The sequence below is a fragment of the Chelon labrosus genome (genome assembly GCF_963514085.1).
Source record: "Chelon labrosus genome assembly, chromosome: 22".
NCBI classification, from domain to species: domain Eukaryota; kingdom Metazoa; phylum Chordata; class Actinopteri; order Mugiliformes; family Mugilidae; genus Chelon; species Chelon labrosus.
This window is the reverse complement of record NC_140355.1, coordinates 14,658,282-14,675,816: the sequence shown is the minus strand read 5'-3', so window position 1 is coordinate 14,675,816 and position 17,535 is coordinate 14,658,282. Positions and strand designations below refer to the sequence as shown.

Genomic DNA, 17,535 nt, shown 5'->3' with positions numbered 1-17,535 from the left:
CCTAGCAACCACTGTTCGTGTTTACTTGACCGAACTGGGCTGAGATAAACATTGGAAGGGAAGCCGATAAAATGGTGGTCTCAATGAGGGCACTGGGGGATTAACCGACTTGAGCTGATTCTTCAAAGGAAACCAAATCCTTTACTCTTTGTTCCGAATGTGCAGTATTAGACTCGCTCACTCATGAAGAGGATGGCTGTGTTTGCAAGGACATTAGTGTTGTCCTAATAATTAACCACCTTAATCAGAAGAGACTGCTCCAGTCCGACCTGACTGGATTGAGAGAGGTGGTGTAGACGTTTTGATAATCCTCTCAATAGGAAAATATTAGCAACCATGTTCCTTTTTGAGTTGTTCCTAAACCGTTTTTGTGTGTGTGGGCTGCATCCTGCTGGGGATGGCTGCTGCTGTCAAGGAGTGTCATTGCTATGGGGTGGCGGTGCCTGGTCAGATCTAGGTGGGTGGTACATGTCCAAGTAACATCCACACCAATGCCACGTCCAAAGGGTTCCCAGCAGAACATTGTATTGTCACAAGATGGTCAATGTTATTCATGTCACCTGTCAGTGGTTTTAACGCTGTGCTTGGTATTGATCGTTGTAAATCCCATGTGGAAGTGACAAAAACGTGAGTTTCTCAAACGGCCACTCCAAATGTGAGTCAATCCCTATCGATTCCCATGTGTAAACGCCTAAACGGGGGGCTATCTGTCACCTGCCCACCTCAGCTCCACTCACGCTCCGCTTCTTTGCCCATTTCTTAATTTGCTTAGAGCTAGGTTGGGGTCAGGCACTCCCAAGACGCCGAAAGCCAGAGCCAAAGATGCTGACTCTCAAACCCGCTCTTCAGAAATCTTACTGTTGACATCACAAAGGGTTCATCCGTCTTTCCATACAGTCAGTGGGTAAACATCCCATGACAAGTCACCAGAAGAGACAGAAACATGGTGGAAGCAAAAAAATAACAACCCTGAATGCACACACTATTGGAGAAATTCACTTCTTCCTTTTCCTCAGTTATATCTCTGGCAAAGAAACAGTTAAGCTGGGATCACTCAGGTTGAAGAAATATTGTGAATTAAGTATTTATTTATGGTCGCCGACATCCACAAGGTCACAGGCACTTCCACACAAGCAAATGTAATGCACTAAGCCTCCGACATGAGTTACTTAAACACCATAAAGCAATAATCACCTATGTTGCTATCTTCCTTCTATGCAGCTTCAATGCCATTTATCTCCTCTTAACTTCCTTTGATAGGTCGTTAAACTTTTCTTGGAGCTGCGCTGTAAAGCACTGAATCATGTCTCAGGTTCCATCTGCTAGCATGTCTAATCTGGACCATAGGGTCCCAAGTACATATGGCAGCCGTATAAAGTCTTATATAGTAATTGGCAGTGGCTGAGCCTTGAAATGCACTGATATCTAAAAGAAGGGAGAGACGCATGGAGTTAGAGAGCCGTGCAGAGATTGAAATCAGAGAAATGTTGGCACACCGGCTGCAAATCTGTAATTATCTCACAGTTCTCCAGGCTTGAATGTTTGCCCCAGATTTTTGGAAATAACAGCAACGCGTACATAAGTCTTGGAACGGGAGCGGAGGCTGAATCAGCATGTACTAGCAAGAGTGGTGAGCCCTGTCCTGCCAGATGAGCACTTGTGTCTGCGCGGCGCTGAGGCATTGCAAAGTTCTCAAAAGGAAGACTTCTTGCAAATCTGCCACGGATTATTTATTTAATTTCTGGCTGGATCACATAATGTTAAATCAGTATAATAATGTGCAAATAAGACGCAATAAGGACAGTGCATTCTCCTGCCTGTTAAGAAAGCCTGCCGTTACAAAACGTTCTTTCTGTCGCCCTCTGTTCCGTTCTTACCCCTCCTCGGTAGTGGCCTACTAAATGCGTAAAGCGACCTCTCCATTCAGGGAGTTGTCAGGATTTTACATTTGAAATGTCGTCTATGTTGTGAAGTTGTGTGATTACGTAACAGGCCTCTGGCAGGAAAGGAATGGGACTTTAAATGTTAATATATAGAGTGCTGAATAGAGCATTAAAAATTGCTGCCGTCAAGCCGTGCCCTGGCAGACCGACACAGTGCTGACTGCGTGTCAGGAAATTCAAACTAAGTGACCGATCAATGTGAGGGGACCCACCTATGCAGGAGGAGAGCTCCGGATGAAGCATTCTGCTGTGACTTTCATTCATATCGGAGCTTCTGTAATCTATAGCTACTATAATCTTCTATTAAATATATATTTGGCAGACCTAAACCACGTGTTTAGCTATATATTACGCACACATGCTTCCAGTCGGGTTTTACCTCATGTTATTTCTCTATTGCCATTTACAGCGCGTATTAAAATGAGGTAACATAAATAAAATCTATCATAGAGTTACGAAAACAGTCCCACTCTTTAATCTTGTAATTTTGTTTCACGTAGTCTGTCATCGCTGCTCTGAAAGATGCATCCTCATGCATGAACTTGAGATAAATTTTTTATTTTTTTTTGTATTGTTATAGTTCTGCTTTTCATTAAGTTGAAAGCATTGACCTCCACTTAATTTCCTCCAGAGCGATTTAAATACATTTTAGTAAGATTAAAATGCAGCATCTAAAAGGCCGAATAAACCTCTTCTCAAATGTTCTCAAACATGTTTGGATGGCCACATTTCCTTCATGTTCCAGTCTGTCTGACTGCCAGTTGGTTGGCCGTTTCTTTTTCCACGTCAAATTTGTAAATGCAGTTCTTGAACAGAGCACAAACTTTAATTAGAGCACGCTTTGGGGCTTTTAGGGTTAAATTATCGAGGCCCTTTCTGGCTCGCTTTTAATGCACTTCAAGTCACCGTAATTGGCCTCGTCTTTCGTATAAAATCTGAACCACTGACTGCACACGGTGTATGCTCAACAGCGAGGGCGAGGCGTGAGCAGCTGTCCGTCTACTTCTTGATCTGTATGCACGCTCGCTCGCACCTTTTAAGTGCGAGCGTATATCACTCCCGTAAAGCTGTCGAGCGAATACTGTACGACTGTGCGAGAGCAGTCCACGTGGAAAGGGAAAAAAAACAGCAATCTGATTGACTGAAAGAACAGATGACGAAAACAACAACTTCTGATTAAATTAGCAGTTAATGACTTCTCCATTAGAATGAGCTGAAACATGAGAAATTCTCTCTGGCTGTGCACTTCCAAGAAAATAATAATAAAAGGGAAATAATAATAAAAAAAAGGCTGATTTAAAAGTGTAAATAACAACATTTTAATTGGTATTCGACTATCTGTACCGGCTATTTCGTCACACAAAGACACAAACAGTACGTCACTGCCTAATCACTGACTTTTAGTTCCTCAATATAGGCATTAGCAACTCACTCAGTAATTGTTCTGCATTCTGCATTGCACACAGCTGAACAAAAACAGTTTTGTTTTGCCGTCCTCAGGGCAGGGCTACTTGAGTAATGTCTGCCTTCGGAAATGTTTTTTTTTTTTTATAATGTGCGCCTCGATCATCAGCAGCACAAATATTTCACAGGATCCTTTTTAACGTTCATGGAATACATATTCAGCTGCAAAATTAGGTGTATTTTAGCCACTGGTGCCTTTCTTTCTTTGTTAATATGTTTTTTGTTTTTTTTTTAGATCCAAGTCAGAGCTCGATACAGAGAAAAATGACCTTGAGCCATTTTCATGAAAACAGACCCTATCGCAGACCCACATCGGAGAGAGCCGATCGAATTACAATCCGAGAAACTGTGATTTTATTTTAACTTGAGTGAGAATGAATAAATGAACGCCGAACAGAACAGAATACAAATCGCCACCGCGCTCATTAGAAATGTGTGCCTTTGCTCTTTAATTAAAACAACTTTGAAGCAATCTGAACTTTTTTTTTTTCATTATTGTTGTCTCCTGACAGGCCACTGTTTGCACCACCCGATGTGGCTAATTTTCCCACGAGATGGAATTGTTGAGATGGAGTCCCGATAATTAATGTTTTGGCTGCAGCATAATTGTAATTAATACTGTTTTACTATGTAATTTTGGTGTGAGCTGTTGTGTTTTTTTTTGTTTTTCTTCCCGTGACTTGGCAGGGAATTTGCACGTTGGAAGGTGAGGAACACTGCGATCGAGAGAAGGGACCTCATCCGGAACCCCGTGCCGCTCATGCCTGAGTTCCAGCGCAGCGTTCGCTTGCTGGGCCGCAGACCCACCACTCAGCAGTTCATTGACACTATCATTAAGAAATATGGAACTCACATTCTCATCTCGGCCACCCTGGGAGGTAAGAGAGGTTCTCTCGTTCCATTTACTCACTACCATGCTTGATTAATAGTTTTTCCACGCCGGTTTTAAATGCTTTTTGCTCATGGTCCGTGGTTTGCTTGCATGCTTCACCCAATGAAATACTTTGTGGGTAAGGCAGGGCACTTTTCTCAAGGAGCATAACTTGTTAGGCTGCAAAACTGCTAATACTAGCTATGGGATGTATAATAAATTTGTTTAATTCAGACTTTATTGAGTGGCACAGAAGTATCAGTGAAGAAATGTTCCTTGATGCATTTGTGCAGATACATACAATATATAAATGTTAATGGTCCTGCATGATTACTTAGTAGAAGTACCACACTATCCTGGATTATTTATCTGCTTGCTTGCGACAGTGGCAGTTGAGCTTTGAGAAGCAGTTTGGGGACAAGTTATTCCCTAGTGCAGGGGTGTCAAACATACAGCACACGGGCCAAAACTGGGACATCAGAGTGTTCAGTGTGGCCCGTGTGAGGTGAGGCCATTTTTCAAGAAAAGTAATTCACTCATTTATTTATTTTCTGTAACCACACCACTTGTCCTCAAGGGGTCGAAAGGGGGGAAGGAGCCTATCCTAGCTGTCATTGGACGAAGGGGGCGGGGTAAACCCTGCACAGGTTGCCAGTCTATCACAGGACAGCTCTCTTGGCTTAGCTATAAAAGTATTTGCTAATCCTAGCTTGACCACTAGTGGTCTCACTGTTTTAGTAAGAGTTGCGGACATAACACGACACTGGGGCCAAGAACTAAACTGTACATGCTAGCAATCCGCCGTAATTGCACGCTGCAGGTTGTTAATACAATTTTTGGTTAAATGATGATTTTTGTAATGTGCTTGTACTTTTTTGCACTAAAGGAGTACAAGCACATTATTGTGCTATTATGTTACTGGTCCGGCTCCCTGGAGATCAGGTGGGCTGTATGTGGCCCCTGAACTAAAATGAATTTGACATCCCAGCCAAATCACAAAGGGAGCAGGCTGAAGAAATGTTTGCAAACCGAATAACTTACTTCCAAATCAAGAATTTATAAATTAGAGCTGCAACTTACGAAACTACCTTTGCGAATGTGTAGAATTTGGATGTGGAGGCCAGATGAACAAAGGCGGATAAACGTGTTGGTAAACGCGTAGCTCTACCGTGACAAGTGGGGCATTTCAAACATGGCAAAAAAAGACTGAAGAGTTCAAACGGTCAGCTGTGTGGATTTGTCAGCCGCGTCCTTGCGGCTGGTGGATTGCAAAGGATCGATTCACCGTTGACCAGAGGGATAGGCGCCTCTCTGTTCTGCGGAGGTATTCCATCTCGTGCGGCTGAAGTGGATTTTCCATCAGGATATTGGCATCCACAGTCAACGTCCTTCATCTTAAATTAATTTTTTTATTTTTTGTGGAAACACTTGATAACTAAAAAAGCAAAACACACTCTCACCATCTTATTATGGAACCTCAAATTATGGATAATTGCGTGTGTGGAGAGTGGCTGCCCACCAAATGAAGACACTTTAAACTAATCACTTTCTTGCATGATCAACCAGATGAGTTCTTATTGGAAATAAGAAGGCTTCACAATTTTTTATTATGTGATGTGTTGCCAAATGATATATTGTGTTATGCTGGTCAGACTGCTACTTATATTTCAGGACAAACTTTGAACATTTAGCTCCTGACCACCATTAACGCGGCGGCTGAAAATCAAAATGAACATGCCCCCACAAGCAGTATGACAGGTTTGCAGCTCGACACCCAGCCGTTGCCGCAACGTGTCGTGACCTCGGGGTCGCTTTTCACACAGCCTTGAGCGCTTTCCCCTTCAAACGCAGAGAGCGTCTTGCGGTTTGAAGTTCTGCTCTTCACATCTACACAACGGGATTTTTCCACGGCGGAAAGTCGGACCAAATCGTGCGGCGCTAATATGATTATGGGAGAAAGAAATCCGTCTTCCGGATCGGCCCGCCTTACGCGCAAGGAGAAACTTAGCTTTAATGTTATTCACAACGCACCAACACCAATTAGCGACACACAGTTCCCTAACCGCCGCCCAATACAAGTCAAACACTACAAAAACTTACTGTAGAGAGCAGAATGAATTCCTCTAATGGATCCTTTTTTTGGACGTGCTTTCTAAAATAAAAGTTAAGCACCCCTGCTGTCCAAGTCTAAATATAAATGGCTCCTTCCTGCTATCTCTTATCTTATCTCGAGCTCTGAGGGATGCATGAAGGCAGCTAACTGTGATTACTTTGCCAGAGCATTTTAAAGATATAATTAGCGAGATAATCCGCTCTGTTACTCAGACCCCGTATTATATAATAGTGTGCGCCAAACGTTGCCAAGTAGTCGCCGCAGTTGTGTAAAATGCTGTTTGTGGCTTTGTAATCTCCCGATCAAATGCCTTTAAGAAATATTCATGATACGTTAGTCTCTCCTCAATGAAACGCTGTGCAAAATGCTCAGTTAAAGGTGGTTTAACTTGGCTAGATGTGCTACCAGTTACCGATGTATAAAGAGGTTTCTATATGTATGGAGTCACACTGTGAGAGTTGAGCTGCGCCTTGAAAAACTTTTGAGGAAAGTTCAAAGTTTGCCCTATAGCTCTGTGAACTTTGAGCATTATCTCTGTGTCTGTGCAGCCCCGCAATGTATTTAACAGAAATATTTAAAATCCAGAATCTAGCCTGAACTCTTTCTTTTATTCTTATTATTTTTTATTTTTTTTGTTCTCTGCGTGGGACTCCTCCCTCGCTGAGATTAAACAATGTCTGTGGAGATTCGTTGCACTTTGAAGAGTCGGAATAAAAGCCGGTCCTCGCGCTGCACTCGGAGGCAACTGGGAACCCCGAACTTCAGCTCCGCGAAAGAGAGCGCCTTCACACGCCTCGGATTTTTCTTACCTTGACTCCGGCATTATTCACAGCGCATATATCTGCCGAGGCAATCGCGTTTCAATTTTTGCTGTAGACGGCTGTCTGTTTCTGCTTTCAGTGAAACCTGTTTGTCGCTCGCCAAGTATTTACCGTTCAAAGAAATGCAACAAAGCAGAATTTGATTTTTTTTTTGTCACGCTTTGTTCGTCGAACGCGCGGAGGTCAAAAAATGATTCGATGACTCGCGACTTTCCTCTTAAAAGCTATTTTGATTGCAGTATTATTACCCAATCTAGCATCTCTGCACTGGTACTTCAACTTGAACGTCTGGTGCTTAAGAATTTAGTTAAAAAAGGCTGGTAACAGACTTGTTCTCGAATATTGCAGTCCAATTACTGTCTAAGTCAATTAGGCTTTAATAATTTAGCTAATCTGTGCGGGGGATATATCAGATCTGAAGGGCAAGTATCATAATATTCTCTGAAACTGCTATGTAAGGTGATTTATGCTCCAGCACTTATTTTGGAAATTGGAAATACAATATCGGGCTGAAACATTATACAAAAAATAAAATGCAATAAAAGTGTTCAGGAAGAATGCCAATGCCACAGACCAGGCTCCAGGTGACTAAAATTGGACAGTGGTTGGGGGGGGCAAAGGAATCACTTTCAACCACAGCATCCTTCTTAATCTCATCGCACCACCTCCCGTGTTTCCTCTCCCTTTTTAAATTTAACCTCTGGCTCGTATTCTCTGCCTCTTGAGTTATCGCCGTGGTTATCTTCAACCTTGAGGCCTTTTGTTTCAAGTTATGGGTCAGAGCACTCTTATCTCAATCTTTGGAATTGGCCATTAAATGAGCACAGTTATATGAACCAATAAATGTGCATGCAAGGCGATAGTGAGAAAGTAAGAAGGAGAAGAGGCTAATTCTCTCTTTAGCCACCTACACTTTGTGGTCCCCTGAGTCATTATACACTCGAGGGGAAAGAAATGAATTCGCCTTCTCCTAGGCAACTTAAAGTTGAGTGGTCAAGTGTGAAGAGGCCCATTACAGTCCCCCACCTCGGAACTGAATAAAAATGGTTGCAATGTGTTTTGCCTTCCTTTCTTTTTTTTTTTCTTCTCCTTTCTTTCTCACTATAGTGGAGTCTTGGCACTGGTAATTTTATGCCCTTTCATCCGTGTCCTTATACATAAGCGACAAACCACTTCGGTTGTCAGGACAATCCAAAAATGACCTTCGTGACGCTTTAGTCACTGTGTTTTCTGCTGTGACACACGGACAGTTAGGTACCCTGATGTTTTTGACAACAAGGCACTATAGAACAATGTTTGCAGGTCAGTGATTTGATTTATATCTGGCAGAGAAGCGGCGTGCTCGCGGAGGCATCGAAGAAGAAGGCTACAAACTAGCAAAGTAACCATTTTACAAAGGTTTTGAGGAAAAAAAAAATGCATTCAGCGGGATACACACAATGTGTTTTGATGAGTAAAACTGCTCCTTGCTTGACCCAGAAACTGTTCCATCATTATGAAAGTCCTTCCATTCATTCATCCATTCATTCATTCATTAATTTTCTGTGGAGCCTATCCCAGCTTTCATCGGGCGAGAGGCGGGGTACACCCTGGACAGGTCGCTAGTCTATTGCATATTTTTTGTGTGTGAAATCAGGAGCAAGAGTCAAGGGTTATATCTCTGAGAAAGGTGAGCAAGGATATAAGAAGAAGAATCTTTTACAGGACAGACACGTGCACCTTTTTTTGGGAAATCTGTGATTTGACGCAGAAGCAGATCTGTCTAATCCAAACCCGCATCGCCGCGTTGCTGCGGCTTTACACCAGAGTGGACAAATGACAGAACCAAACTCCAGAGGATTTAAGGATAATCCCGGTGCATTACGACCTGGCGGATTTCCAATCAATGAGGCCACTGTGGCTCCGTGGGGGCCCGGCTAACTTTGCGCTCCCAACCTTTGCGGCTGAATCATGATTTATGTAAAAATCTAGATCTAGTTTTTTGGAAACTTGCACAACACACACTTCTTTTGTGCGACTCCCCGTTTCCTTTAGTCTCTACGACAGACGTTTGTTTTTCAGTATCAGTTAAAAATCCCCTTTTTTTGGAGTAGAAATACATTTTATTTACAACATTTGGACTAGTGAACACTTTCTTCAAAACATTATATCTATAAGCACCAATATTGGACAACACATGCATGACAGAACCACTCCTTTATTGATCCTTCATGAGGAAACTCTTTCTCAGCTTTGACCCGCCCTTTCGTTCACATGGGAGTGTGTACATTTGGAGCAAAGGGCTGCCATTTGGGTAGCGCCTGGGAAGCAATTTGGGGGTTAGGTGCTTGTTCAAGGCGCCTCAGGCATGGACATGGAGAGGGATGCGAACCTCTGACCCTTCGGTCCCAAGCTGCTTCTCTAACTGCTACTCCACAGCTCCCCAAAACACATCAGCAGATGCAGGTGCAAGTTAAATGCACATTCAGAAGGGCTACATCATGTCATGGAGGCACTCTTCACTAAATATAAATGCTGATCCCATCTCATTTACATACAAATCACAGCAACAATAAAAAGAAAATTCTGATGTCTGGAAATTGGGCCATGCTAATTTGACACTCAAGCTGTTGAGATTAGTCTGCAAATATGTAGTAACGTCAGCGAAAAGCTCCGCTCCAACAGGCATTTAAGAGAGAAATACTGTCAATAGCTTCCTCTGCAACACAGGCTGACAATCCCCGCCGAAGACATTTGGGGAAATAATTATCAATTACCTGCAGCTCTTTTGCTGTCTGAACATTTTGACTGCCTACCACCTGAAGCGGAGTCTTCGGCATACGCAAGTTTTTTAAAAGGAAGGCATCGAGGGATGTATATCTTGAAGTGGAACACATGACCTGACTGCAGCCTGGGTGCGCACAGCGCGTGGGAGACTTGAAGCGGCTACAAAGAAAACGCATCCCAGACTTCCCAACAAAAGGCATCGCCACAGCGAGTCGGTTTAACCGAGTTCTGAGGCGGGAGCTGAAAAGAGACACATCAAAATAGTTTGACATAGATGCTTAACACCTCTGATTTGCCTGCAGCCACTGAGAACAATGACGCGAGCACGGTATATTGACAATAGGATCCAAACATTTCTATGTGCCGAGGAATTCAGAGTGCTGAAGGAGTCATCGCATACCCAAGGAGCTATATAAATGTTAGAGGAAGTTATTGCTTTTAGTGGGGGGAAGAAAGTGTGAAGGACACATTTGCATTTTTCTAAAGCTGTAAAGAATATATTTTACCACATCTGCCGGTTTCTCTCCCTCCCTATGTTTGAAAATCAGTTCGCCACTTTAAGTGACGCTGTTTCGCTGTGAATTCGACCGGAGGTCTGAAGCTGAGTGAGAGAACAGATACAAGTGTTTGCAGAAGTTTTAAAAGAGAAACATCCAATTAAATTTACTTAACAACTACATTTTTATTTGGAAAAACCTTCCCGCGCGCAGCCTTTACGAGGTCTAAACGTACACCGCTAACTCAAACACTCTTTTCTGATCGGCAACTGCAACTAACAATTATGAAGTAATGGTAAATAAACACTGTAACCTTTGTACAATACGGCAACATCAATCTGTTGTTTGTTTTCCTAAGGCTTTCCTAAGGCTGGCTAACAAAAACCACCTCACAAGCTCAAGTCAGGCTATATTGTCAGTAAAGTAAAATTGAGAACACTCAAAAGAATGCATGCATTACTATTTCTATCAAAAATTGCATTGCTGTACTTAGAGATCTGCTGGATCGATGAGATACAACATAAAGATCTCACATATAGTGTGGAGGGACTGTATGTTGCCTACGAAGGCTCAGTTGCCCCGCTACACTCCCCATAGCGAATACACACTCTGTGACTGGATCGGAGACCTTTTCGGTGCAGCAGTCTCATGTGTTCAGCGCAGAGGAGGAGGAAGCAGCTTATTGAAATGACTTGTGGTCACTGAAGCCTGAGGCTAGAGTTCACATGCAGAACCGTGGCTGTGCCCCGGGTTGTGGACTGCCCAGCGGAGCTTGTCAACACTGCTATCTTTCACCCCGTCATACCTGAAACTTTTTTTTTTTTTGCGGTTGCTGTTGCCGACATGGAATGTACGGGGCACGGCTTGGCCCCGAGAGCAAAGCCCCTTGCATAAAATAGGGCCGATGCACGTGTGGTTGAGTAGAATTCTTTCATTTCAGATGGTCCGTGCGCCTGTTTTAGAGACGAAATGAATGCAACAAGCCATTTACTGTGGTATCCCGTGGTTCCTTGTTTAAGCGAAGAAGAGATTTGCATGCATTGGCTTACAGTGGTCGGATTTTACTGCGTTTATTTTTACTGGGGCCTGTTGTTGCAAATGCAAAGTATTCAATTTGTGCATTCTCTGTTGTTTAGAAAAGTCCCATTAGCTTATTTTCTCTGCACTACACTACAAAGCAGTACAGTTTAATGTTCTCCATAAAGTGGCCCGCATATGTGCCGTTTTACACAAAAATGAAGCACTCCTTTCACATCCCATTACCTCAAAACCATACTTGCACTCCTAACCCTCATCGACATCCGCATGCACCCGCACAAAGCAGAAAAACATGCAGGTTCACGCCTTTGCACACACATTATCATAGATTAGGGCTAAAACTTAACATTTTTATTTTTTATTTTTTTGGTTATTTTAAATACCTCTGCCACATAAACTCCGCATGAACTGATTAATTCTGGCAGAGTGCCAGTGAGGTGTCCTGTAATCATGCACCACATTGTGTTACTTACAGAGGGGTGCACACAGATGAATTTTTAGAAGCCGCGGAGGTGATGATTTTGCATGACCCGCAGCGGTAACCGCAAAATATTTATGTACAGAGGGCCTCCCTTACGCCACGCTACGTCGCAATAGAGATAAAACATGGCAGATCAGGGGCTTAATGCGGGGCCGCTATTCTCGTGCGCTAGTGTAAGTCAAGTGTGTGTAAGTAACTTCGCTAACCCCCGAGGGGGCGAGAGCATGGCAGCGTCGGAGAATGGGCCCCCGTCCCCTTTGCGCTTGTACTCTAACCAGGCATGAGACATTGGCCCTGACTGCTACCCACCCCTAGTCACGGTCACCACAAGTTAAGTGACCAATTCCAGTGCATCACTCGGGGCCAAATAACCATTCACGGCGTCGGGGAACTGAACATATGTGACACGCTCTTGAACGGGTTCCAGGCATACGGTTTACCATTTGAACCATAATCTTCGATGGCAAGGTTGCGCGAGACCCCGTGGAAGTGGATTAGGGGGTTTGCTTCTTATGCGTCTGTTTCCGCTCGTAGGAACGAGAGACGGAGAAATATGATGTGTGCCGAGCGAGCAGCTGAACTCGTCATAGTGTGTCAACAAACGAGCGCGAGACATGCAAATGGGAGCGGCTGTCTGGTGCTCTGTAAATATTTGGCCCCCTTTTGCTCAACTAAGTGTTCTTCCCCTTACAGACACTTACTGGAAGGTCAGCGGCTCAGTCTAAATTCAAACCTTAGCCCCCGTTTTTCTTTTTTTTTTTTTCATTCCTGCGGACGTTTAAGCTTGACATACAGTGCACACTGTACATGAAAGTGGTGGGGGTGTTTGGGATTTGCACTTATGACATCTCCAATTTTTTATTCTTGGCTTAGGTCTGCATTTGTGGAGTGAGATTACAGACATGCAGGCGTATTTTTTCATGCGTGTGAGCGTGCGTGCGCATAATCAGTTTTATATTCACAGTTGTGACCTCATTCTTGTGGCTGTGCTTTGAAATTCATATCACATTAGAGGTAGGGACTCAGGCTTCGGCTTAGCAAATCAGCGAGTGTATCTAAGGAATGACCTGAGAGCACCTCAGGCAACAACAGTCACGGCCCATCACGACTCGAATTCTGTTAGATTCAAAATTATCGGCGGCGGCACACCGGACAATATCATTAGATCAGACGTGACGTGTCTTCCTTTGTCTTGTTTTCGCCTATCGTGTGGCTAATTTCAGAGGCAACAGCTTTCCGGTGTAATCTGGCTTTGCGTGATATCAAACCGTCCGTTTGAAATGTGAGAGAGAAACGGAAAAGAAAGAAGTAATTTGGCACCTGCCAAGGCAGCGTCGGTATCACATCATAGGGTCAGTAATTTGATTTAACCGTGCACATGAGTTAAAAGTCACCCTGATAAAAAAAAAAAAACTACAAAACAAACAAAAAAGAAAACAGCAACTGTAATCCAGGCTCGCGCCACGCAGCGAAACATCGCAGATAACCAGATGCCGTGCTCCTGAAGTGGCTGAATTGGCTCCGCGTGGTTGTAACACCAGCTGCAGCAGATCCTGTACTTACCTCTATTTTTCTAATTTTCTTGGCACTAATTAAATCTCCGCAATCTGCAATGCTGCTTCGCGAGCTTGTGCGCCATTTGTCTCTCCTCTCCCCGCGGTGGCTGGGAAATAAAAATACCCCAGATGTGATGCACTTGTTCTCCACGGGATAAAATTCCTGCGGCACGGAGGTAAAATTCTATATTGCGAGACTACTCTCGGAAATAATGCCAACCCAATAGGGGGTAAATCCGGGGACGTTTCTGGGGACGGTGCCAGCCGAGGATAAAGCAGCAAATGTGGAGACTGTTCCTGGAAATCTGGGGCATCTGGTTTCTCAAGCTAAAACTGCTAGCATTGGTATTCAGACCTCTGACTTATCTATTACGTTAAAGGCTCCTCTGGCAGCTGAGATAAGCCTGAACCGGATAACTTTTAAAAAGGAAAATGTCTCCCACATGTATATTTAGTGTACCTTACCTAAAGGTATTTAGTTTCATTGAGACCATAAATACTCCGCTCATTACTTTGTTATATATATGTATACATTTTTAACTGTATTATAAGCTTCCAAGGCATGCACCGGATGTGTGTTTTCCTAATCGTATTTCCATTGCTTTTATTACCACCTGCAGGAGAGGAGGCACTGACTATGTACCTGGCCAAAAACGAGCTGGACAGAAGGCTCGTCAACGCTACTCAGAATGTGGAAGCCCTTCATCAGCTGGCCTCGTCCTACTTCATCGACCGTGACGGCACAATGAGGAAGCTGCACGAGATCCAGATTTCCACCGATGCCATCAAGGTACAAACTGAGAAAACACATGCACATCCAAACCAAAAAAAAAAAAAAAGCGATTGGTGTAGGGCAATCTTTTGGCACTGCTTGATTCCACGTAACTCCCAGACAATTCTGATTGGTCAAAGAGGTGGAGCTGAGGCAGCTAGTGACCTGTAAGGCCACCCACCCTCACTTATTTCTGTATAAAGCAGGTTGTATGAAATTCAGCCCGGTACATTCATCTTCTGTAACCGCTTGTCCTGTGAAGTGGGGTGCTGGAGCCTATCCCATCTGTCGTCAGGCGAGAGGCCAAACCACTGTGCCGCCCCCAACCCTGTACAGTGTAGTGTACATGAATGGGGAAATTACTTCCAGAGACCAAAACATTTTATTTTTTTGTACCAGTCCTATGAGCGTTGACTCGTTTTTGGGGCTAACCCCAGGTGGCCATTTGGGGAACTGCGGTTTTTGGCACTACCAAGTTGGCTGTATTTCTCCACCCCAGAGGTTGCCTCTTGGTGCTGACAAAAATACATAAATAAAAACATAACTTCACATTTATTGCACCACTCTTGGCAGAGTGTCTGATCAAACACGTCTCCCTCTGTACCATTTTGAACGCGCACATAAAAACACAAATGTAATGACTCCTGTCAATACTGTCGCGCAATGAAACATAAATCCCCTGCTCCGCTGTATACGTCTAAACGTATTTTTAAAAATGTTTATTGTTGCACACGTTCAATAATGCACTCAAAATTTATTGAACTGGATTTCAGAATAATTTAATGTATATAGTTTTGCCAATAAATAGCGTGTATTATTTACTAGTCGTAATGTTTTAATCCATATTTCTGAGCAGATTTGGTTCTGTAAAAGAATCTCCTTTGGCTTTTCAGCTTAATTAGACAAAGATACCTTAAGAGTCAAAACGACAGGTGTTGAGCCGTGAGTAACGGTTCCAAAAATAGCATATTTTCTAATCTGATACAAACCTGCTTTGTGATAAGCTTACAGGCGAGTAAACGGAGAGATAGTTTGTCAGAAAAAGACATATTGCTCGCTCCGTCTCATCAGTAGTGGCCACCATGGGTCCACTGCGATAACTCATAGAGGGATTCGCCCAGGGTCATTGAGTAGAGATGGTTAGGACCAGCTTGTTTGATGTACAATATGTGGTAAAGGTTTTTTGAGGTAGTTGATCTTTTTATGTGTAGAATTTTGTCATAATCAGAATTTGAATTCTTGAGTTAAGTCAAAAATAGTGCTTCTTCTTAGTGCTGCCTCCCCAGCACTCCACAGCGTAGAAGAGGGCACTGACAACAATAGTCTGGTAGAACATGTCCAGCAGCTTCCGGCGGATATTAAACAATCTTAGCCTCCTGACGAAATAGATGTATACTGAGTCTGTGTTAGCTAACAAGTCCAGTTTGTGATCCAGCCATAGACCCAGGTACTTATAGGTCTGAACCACCTCTACACACTCCTCATTGATGGTTACTGACTGCAGGTGGACCCCCAGAAATCCACTACCATCCCCTTGGTTTTAGCTGTATTGATCAGAAGGTGGTTCGTCCCATACGAAACTATAAGAAATAAGCATTGAAATTCTATAAGTTTACCTGCATAACAAATGAAAAAGTACAGCTCAGGGGCTTAGGACAAAATCCCATGCATGCTTTGACCTTGCTCCCATGCCCCATGTTTCTAAGGCTATAAATGCACTGCAGCTGCAACTGAATAGAGGTTGAGTAAACATGTTTGTGCAGCACTGCTACGGGGATGTTTTCTTGTATGAGGATGTCAACGTGATAAACAAGTTCACAGTTCAGCATGCATGGCTTCTTGCACCTATTTTGCTTCCAGTATAGTTGTATTGACCTGAACAACCCAGAGCAACTAAGCATTGATTACAGAGCCCGAAAGGCATTATAGATATGCCACAAAATACATACACACACTAGGTGTACAGTTGTGTAGTGGCAAAACCACAATCATCACCATGTAATTGCTTTAATATGCATTTGGCATTAATATGTAGATGTTTATATGTTTTGTATTCTACAACATGCACAATTCAAGAAAGGACAATGACACTACTGGACAGTAAAGTAGTTGAAACCTTTGTTTAGTTCTTTTATAAATGCAGAAAGAAGGCATCGAAGCACACATTACAGAGGCCACAGTGCAACTTTGTGTTTATATGGAAACAAAAGTAAGAGAGCCTCAGCCAACAAAGCTGCAGGTAGGATGGCGTTATCTACCACGCTCAGATTTTACCTACTCTGATCGAGTTAGGTGGTGTTAATTTCAAGCCCTGCTGATCATAATTACTCAGACGTCTCTGGTTTTCCATGGGTCTGCAATCACACAATTTGTAACAGAAAATAGATTGCAGATGCGAAAATAGGCCGCACCACGGAGAGGCTGCAACCGCCGCCTAATCGTATAGACTCTCATTCTGCTATGGCGCATCACCCCTGGTAAATATCAATGAGCATGATCTAAACTTTAATGCTCTAGACTTGTGACAGCTTGGCAGATGCTGAACTTTGACTGTCGGAACCTCACTTGAAAATATGTTTTGTTAATTACGACGTAGGGGAGTGGCTACATTTGTCTGGGCACAAAATTGCAATTGAGGATTATATGTTAGTAAGGTTAGTGCAATAAATTAATGACTGTCCACTTTATTTTGTAACAGTAATGTGAAAAAAAAAACAGTATGAGCTGTACATTTGAAACAGTATGTTTGGGTTAAACATTTGTTAAATGTTATTTGACACAGCTGACTTAGGCTTAAAGGGATTTACCGTTTTTTAAAACCTGGACCTTATTTCTGGCATAAAATACGATCATTTACTCGCTCATATAACTTTGGTGTCATTTGGAGTCGTTCGGAAGATATTTAGATCTGCGTATATCCATATAGTGGGAGTGACTGGGGCACCGAGACGCAGCCAACGCATTATATGTTGTCTATTTGCGGACGTGCAGCGGTTTGTTGTTCTTTGGCCGGCTGTTCAACGAGCTCCTCATCCGTATACTCTGGTTCAAAAGGGTAAGGACGTCCATCATAAACAAAGTCGTCGTCCACAACCTCAGTATTGGAAAAATATTTAGCCATGTTGCAAAAAATTAGCAGTAGCAAATTACAGGTAAACAAGCATCACGGGTGCGCGCAGCGCTCAGAGATGACATCATCCAGGTCAGAAGTTA

The 17,535-nt window shown here is 43.1% G+C and overlaps 1 protein-coding gene across 1 annotated transcript in view; it reads left to right on the top strand.

Annotated features, from left to right (window-relative positions):
- The window catches only part of brinp1 (bone morphogenetic protein/retinoic acid inducible neural-specific 1), a gene marked incomplete at its 3' end in the record, with an annotated part of 87,926 nt that overhangs the window by 24,250 nt on the left and 46,141 nt on the right, over positions 1 to 17,535 (top strand). Inside the window, exons 2-3 of the mRNA XM_084572819.1 lie at positions 4,095 to 4,285; positions 14,171 to 14,340. Of these exons, the coding sequence (XP_084428945.1) occupies positions 4,095 to 4,285; positions 14,171 to 14,340 (361 nt within the window). The remainder of the gene's footprint in view (positions 1 to 4,094; positions 4,286 to 14,170; positions 14,341 to 17,535) is intronic.